The 6759-nt window shown below is 69.1% G+C and overlaps 1 protein-coding gene across 1 annotated transcript in view; it reads right to left on the bottom strand.

Annotated features, from left to right (window-relative positions):
* Positions 1 to 5037, bottom strand: part of PAX5 (paired box 5) — a 129265-nt gene extending 124228 nt beyond the window's left edge. Inside the window, 1 exon segment of the mRNA XM_086479330.1 lies at positions 4992 to 5037. Within this exon segment, the coding sequence (XP_086335456.1) occupies positions 4992 to 5037 (46 nt within the window).
* Between the last annotated feature and the right edge of the window lie 1722 nt (positions 5038 to 6759).

Here is a 6759-nt window from a genome sequence, read left to right as displayed (position 1 = left end):
TCACCGGCACCGAGCCCGGCTCCCTGCCCGCCCGGGGTCCCCCTTCGCCTGCTGTCCCGCTCCCCGGACGGCTGCGGCCGCGGGCGGGCGCCGGGGGCCCCGTCGGGCCGGGGGGCGGCGGGAGGTGAGGCGGGGGGGACACACACACGACACACGGCTCTGATCCCCGGCCCGGTGCGGGGATATGGGAGTGGGGCCAGTGCGTTGCTCCGCTGCCCCCGCCTCCCCCCCCCCCCCCCACGCCGCCGCAGCCCGGAGCCACCGCGGGGACGGGCCGAAACCCGGCGGCGCCTTCGGGCGGGGAGAGCGGGGTCCGCGGGCCCCGCCTGGAGACCCGGGCAGCCGTGGTGGACCCGACCCCCGCGGGCGGCTTCCCCGGCACCGGCGCCGCTCAGGCCGGCTGGTTCTCCGCTCGCCCCGGCTCCCCCCGCGGACCCCCTCGCCTGCCTCGGTGGCCCCCGAGCCCGGGACGGAGGCGGCCCCTCGCTCTGCCCACGCGGGACGGAGGAGCAGCGCGGCCCGCAGCGGTGCCAGAAGGGGCCGAGGTCGCGCCCGGACCGCCCCGTCCCCGGCTGCTGTGCCCCGGCGGCCCCGCTCCCCCCGCCGCCGCCGTTCACAGGGTCGCCTTCCCCTCCGCCCCCCCCCCCCCCCCCGCAGGTCCGGAGATCGTTTTGCAGCGACCCGCCCCGGCGGCTCCCCCGCTGCGGCCAGGGGCCAGCGCGAAGGCACCGGGGTTTTAGTTTTAGGGGTTTTAGTTTTAGGGGTTTTTTTTGGTTGGTTGGTTGGTTTTTTTCTTTCCCTTCTGTTTTTGCCCCGAAATTCCTGCGGAAGGTATGGATTTTGCACGGGCGGCTGGGGTGCCCAGCCCCACGGGGGATGCCCGACCTCCGCGGGCGGGAAGGGGCGCTCCGGACCGGGCGGGGGCTCCGTGCACCCGCCCCCCACCCCCACCGCTGGCTTAAAGTTCGCCTTCGGGGGGGGGGGGGGAAATCCAACGAAAAAAAAAACCAAAAACTGAAACCACCGTGATTTGGTTCAATGGCGGAGAGAAATAAACGCAGGTTGAAAACGCCGTGTTGTTGCGGGAGTGAAAGTCCGTTTTCACGGCGGCGGCAGGAGCCCGTTACCGGCCACCGTTCCCGGTCCGGACACCTTCGAGAGCGTGCAGCGGCCGGAGGGAGGAGAGGGGAACGGGCAGGGAAACAGCGACCGAGGGGAAGAGGGAGGAAGGGCGATTTCCAGCCCTCAGCGCTGGATGGTTTATTTCGCAAACAAATTTATTTTAGCTAAAGGGCTGCGGTGCACCAGGAAATGAGATTAGTTCTACTTAAATTTCCTCGCAATCTCTCGCCATAATGCAGCGTTTAACTCACCGTGAGAGGAGATGTCATTTCACATAACGCTGCGCTAATGGATAAGTCTTCCCCGACCTCTCAAGCACAACAAATCTTAGGCAAAGCCCACCGCGCTCGACCTCTTAACTTAACCACTTCTGCCACCCGCTCGTCCTCCGCCGCGGAGCCCGCCGAGGAATTGTTCTGCCTTTCCTCGGGTGGTTAAAATGAACAGCAAAAACAACAAAAATAAATCTTCCCGCTCCGCGCCCTTCGTATTTGTCGCCTTTTTTTGTTCTTGTTGTTGGTTGGGTTAATTAACGAAAAGCAAAAATGTGGAAATAGGAAAATATCGTATAGCAAACTTTTCCGTTCCTCGGAAATACCGGGCGGCTTTCTTCCAGAGATTTGATTTAGGAGGGAAAAATAATATATAGATATACACAGATATATATACACAGATAAACGTGTATATATACGGAGTGATGTACGTACACGGTTAGGCGCGTGTGTACATCTGTACAGAGATAAACACGTATTTGCACCGGCTCTTTCTCTACGGGAAAACAACCCCCGGACAATCCCGCTGCCCGCAGCATCCCGCCAACGCCAAAGCCGACCCCGCGGCGGAGCCGGCCTTCCCGGAGGTGCACGGCGGCTGCGGGCGGCCGGACGGGCCGGGTGGGGCGAGAGAGCATCCCCGGGACCGTGGGCAGCCCGCACCGCCGTTTGTCCGGGACAGCCCCCCGCCTCGCGGAGCCCCGGTGCTGCCGGGGAGAGGCGGCCCGTTCCGCGACCGCGCAGGGCCCGCCGCGGCGGCGACAGAGAAGTTGAACTAGCAGCCACTTACTATGCATTGCTGCAAACGGGTCGTGCTTACAGTGTATTTCCATCGGAGCGGTCCGGGCCGGGGCGGCCTCGCCGAGCAGATCTCGATTCGCCGGCGGTGCTCGGGTTTGGGGCTGGGGAAGGGAGCCCGGGAAAACACCCGGAGACCAACAACAACAAAAAAAACCCAACAAAAAACCAAAACCAAAACCCCCCAAAAAACAAACAAAATCAAAAACACACAAAAAACCCCAAAAAAAGAGTCCCGCCCCGAGCGGGGTCGCGGTGTCCGACAGCGCCGGCCGAGCGCGGCTCCCCGGTGACTCCGACGGGGGTGGAGAGTGGCCGCCCCGGGCTGCGCCTCTGCCCTCGGCCGCTCCCCGGGCGGCCGCCGAGCCGCGGCTCCCGCCTGCCGGCTCCGAGGCAGCGGGAGGGACGGGGCGTCTCGGTCCGGCAGACGGCAGCGCGGCGCTCCCTCCCCGACGCTCTTTGTGCTGGCGGCGCCGGCGGCAGCCGCGGCGGGCGGCCGCGGGGGCGGGCGCCCCGTACGCGGGGCTCGGTCCCGGGGCGGCGGCAGCGACGGCGGCGTCGCGCTCCGCCTGTGCCGCCCCCCCGCCGCGCCGCTCGCAGCAACTCGCGGAGCCGGGCGGGGCGGCGGTGGGAGCGGCGGGGGAAGGTGTGCGAGAGGGCGGGGAGCGGGGCGGGGGCCGGGCTCGCCTCGCCTCGCCGCGGCCCCCCGGGACCGGGGCGCCCCGTCAGCGGCCGCCGTCCGACTCGGGGCGCTGGCGCGCCGCGCCCATCGCCCCCCGCCGCCGCCCGCCGGGCCGCGGCCGCCCCCTCCCCGCCCGCCGTCGGCCGCCGGGGCGGCGCGGCGCCTGGCTGGCTCGGGCGGTGCGCCCGGCGCGCTGCCGGCCCGCGGCGGGCGGCGGGGGTTGTGGCGGGCGGCGGGGGCGGGGGCGGGGGCGGGACCGCGGGGGCGCGCGGGGCGGGGCGGAGCGGGGCGGGGGGCTCCGGCGGCAGCCGCGGGCACCGCCCCGGGACCGCGCCCGCGCCCGCCGCAGGCCCCGCCGCGCCCCGCGGGCCCGGCTGCGTGCCCCAGCGCGCCCGCGGAGGAGGCGCGGCCGGGCGGTGCTTCAGCACCGGGCGGCCGGACAGCGGCGGGACGGCGGCAGGCGGGGCCCGGGCCGTCACTCACCGCCCCCGGCCAATCGCAAAAGTTAACTTGACGACGCCCCGCATTGGACGCCGGGCGGCGGCGCTGGCTATTGGCGGGATACGGACCAATGGGGGCGGGGGGCGTGGCCAAGCGACCTCACCGGGCGGGGCGGGGGCGCAGCCACGCGAGACCGTGTGCGCTGGCGGGGGGGCGGCCCCCGCGTCCCGGGGCGGTGGGACCCCGACCGCCGGACGGCGCGTCCCGATGCCGTGGGTCACCCCGCGGCCCGGCCCAGCTTGCCGGTGCCGTTGCTGTCCCCGACGGCCGGACGGCGCGTCCCGGGGCCGTGGGTCTTCGACGGCCCCGGGAGCGCGGGCGGCGGGTGAGGGCGCGGGCTGGGGCCAGGGTCGGGCTCTCCGCCTGCCCGCACTGTTGGCGGTCGCGGCGGGGCTCGGCGGCCCCCGGGAGGGCCGCGCTGGCGGGCGGCCGGCGCCGCGCCCGGAGCCGACGTGTTCCCGCTGCGACCGCTGACACGCCAGACCGGGCGAGGCGACTGGTGTCGCCCGGCCCGGCCCGCTCCCGTCCCGCCGCGGGTGGGCGCCAGGGCACGGCGGACCCCGGCCCAGCCGAGGCCCCACCCTAGGTCCTACTGCCCGGTTCCTGGCCCGCCGCCGCCGCGGGGATGGGGGCGAGACGCCCCCGAGCGAGACTCCCCCCACCGCCCCGCTGCGCCTGCGGCCCGCGCCCTCGGGGCCTCGGCGGCGGCAGGGCCCGTCCAGGACCCCCTCGGCGGCGGCGGGGGGCCGGCGACGGCGCGGGGCGGGTGAGCGCGGAGCGAGTTTTCGTTGAACGCGAAACTCCCGGACGCGGCCGAGCCACCGCCGCGGGGCCGGTCCGGGAGCATCCGGGCTGGGGGAGGCCGTGGCGGGGGTATACCGGGCGGGGAAGGCGAGGGCCGGTTCCCGAGCAGCCCCGCGGGCCGTCGGGCCGGCTGCACCCTGCCACCGCTCGGTGCCTCGGCCCGGAGGAGACCCCGCGTTTGGAGGTGGCAGGAACCGGGGAGGGCGGGGGGGGGTTGGGCGGCCGCGCCGGCCTGCGCGGAGCGGGAAGAGCCGGCACCCCTCTGTGCATGGCCTTCATCCCTGCCTGCATCCCTCCACACACCCCCTCCTCCTCCCCCCCGGCCCGACACCCCGCAGGGATGCGGCGGCACCGGCGGCGGCAGAGGCCCCGCCGCCCCGCACTGCCCGCCCTGCCCGGCCCGGGCAGACCTGCCGGTGCTGCCGATCCCCGCCGCCTCCGGCCCCTCCCGCCCCCGCCGCGCGGGGCGTGCGGCGCGCCGCCATGAAATGCTTTATCGATTAAACGATTATTCAGGCGATTTAACTAATAAAAGGCCCCATCGATCGCTTCGGAATTGCATTCCGCCACCGAGACGCCAGGCCTCCTCCGCGCCCGCTGCCCGCACCCGCCACCGCGCTCCCGGCGGGGATGCCCTCCGGGGTCTGGGCAGACCCCGCGCCGCCCCCAAGGCCCCACGGGGAGCCGGCCCCGCCGCGCCCGCCGCTGCCCCCCACCGCGGCCCACGCGTGACCGGCCGCGGCGGCGAGTCCCGCCGTCCCCCGTGGGCGCTGAGCCGCCGAGATTCCCGCGGCGCCCGGCCCGAGTCCCACCTGTGCGGCCAGCCCGGGGGGTCGCGTAGGTTTTCTCCAGCTCCATGCCGGCTTGTCTGGACTCGGGGAAGCGGACAGGGAGAAAAGTTTCCACGTCGCGTTGCTATCGCCTTCCTTTCCCTTCTTTTTTCCTACTCTCTTATTTTCTTGTTTTGTTTTCTCTTTTCTCCTTTTCGCCTCTTTTCTTTTTTCTTTTCTTTTCTTTTCTTTTCTTTTCTTTTCTTTTCTTTTCTTTTCTTTTCTTTTCTTTTCTTTTCTTTTCTTTTCTTTTTTCTTTTTCTTTTCTTTTTCCTTTTCTTTTCCTTTTTCTTTTTTCTTTCCTCTTTTCTCTTTCTTCTTTTTTTTTCTTTTTTCTTTTCCTTTTCTGTCCTTTTTTCCTCTTCTCTCCCTTTTCTTTTTTATTTTCCTTTTCTTTTTTATTTTTCTTTTTTTTCTTTCTTTTTTGCTTTCTTTCCTTTTTTCTTTATGGTCTCCTTTTTTTTCTTCTTTATTTTCTCTTTTTTTTCCTTTTTTTTTTTTTTCCGAGAGGCTCTCGCAGGTTGGAATAATTCAACTCTTCCGCTCCCCGCCGAGCTTTTGCAGCTGATCACTGAGCTGAAACTAAACGTTTTAGGTGGAAAAAAGCCTCTGAAGGAACCGTGAAATGATTAAGAAACTAAAGAGCTCCTCGCCATGTGAGATCATGTCCTGTTCTCTAAAACATCACAAGATGTCCCCAGACGCAGCCAAAACCCAAGAAAACTCTGACATCTGTTGTAGCAGGAATCAAAGTTTGCTCCCAAACAGCCGCCCCCCGAGCGCTCCGCCGGCTGCTGCAGAGCGGCGGCACCGGCGGCGGCAGCGGCACCGGCGGCGGCCTCTGCCCGCTCTGCCCCCGCCAGCCCCAGCCCGTCACTAACTTTTCAGCAGAACCGACTTCCCCTTCCCGGCCCGGGGGGGTGACGCCGCAGCCGCGGGGCCGCGCTCCCCGACGGGCCGGGCCGCCGCGGGGGCGGGACGGGGACTCGCCTGCCAGCGCCTGGGGGGCGGCGGAGAGACCCCCCGCGTCCCGCATCGCCCCCTGCCCTGCCCTGCCCTGCCCTTCGCTCCGCGCCTGGGGAAAGCCCTGAGGCCGGAGCGGGGCCGGGGGGCCGGGAGCGAGCGGACCGATGGAGGGGCCGGGGGTGGGCTGTCCCGACCCGGGGCTGGGGCGGCGAGGCGCGGGCGGAGGGTGAGGAGGGGGGCTGCACCTCCCGTTTGCACGGTGGTCTCCAGCCGGTACCGAGCCGCGGCTGCAGACCCAGGGCCGTGTCCCGCAGGCCTCGGCGGCGGGGATGAGGGCGGGGAGAGGGGAAGGGGAGAATTCACGAGGCCTCGATGGCTCCCAAATTTATTTTTCAGAGGGGAAAAAAAAAATAACCCAAACAAACGAACAAAAAAAAAAACCAGACAAAATAATGGCGCTCCCCTCTTCCCAAAGGACAAGCAAACGTCGACCCCGGGGCGTCTGCCATGAAACTGGGCCCGTCGGGAGGCCCTGCCCGCAGCGCCCGGCCTGTGCTGCTCCCCTCGCCCACCGCCGCCCCCAGCCGTGCCCCCCCTCCAACACCCGCGGCCCCCACGCCACCGCCTGGTCCCTCTCCCACGGAACCCGCCCAGACATGAAACCAGCTCGGTTGGGCGAGGGACGCGGGTGGGTTCCGCTCCCCTCCCCGGGCCGCCCCCGCCCCGGCACCGCCGCCCCGCTGCCTCCTTCCACGCGGGGGGGGGGGTGGGGGGGGTGGCGGGG

Source organism: Leptosomus discolor, chromosome Z (assembly GCF_034619465.1).
Source record: "Leptosomus discolor isolate bLepDis1 chromosome Z, bLepDis1.hap2, whole genome shotgun sequence".
Classification (NCBI taxonomy): domain Eukaryota; kingdom Metazoa; phylum Chordata; class Aves; order Leptosomiformes; family Leptosomidae; genus Leptosomus; species Leptosomus discolor.
Note: the sequence above shows the minus strand (reverse complement) of the source record. Positions and strands in the feature narration are given on the sequence as shown.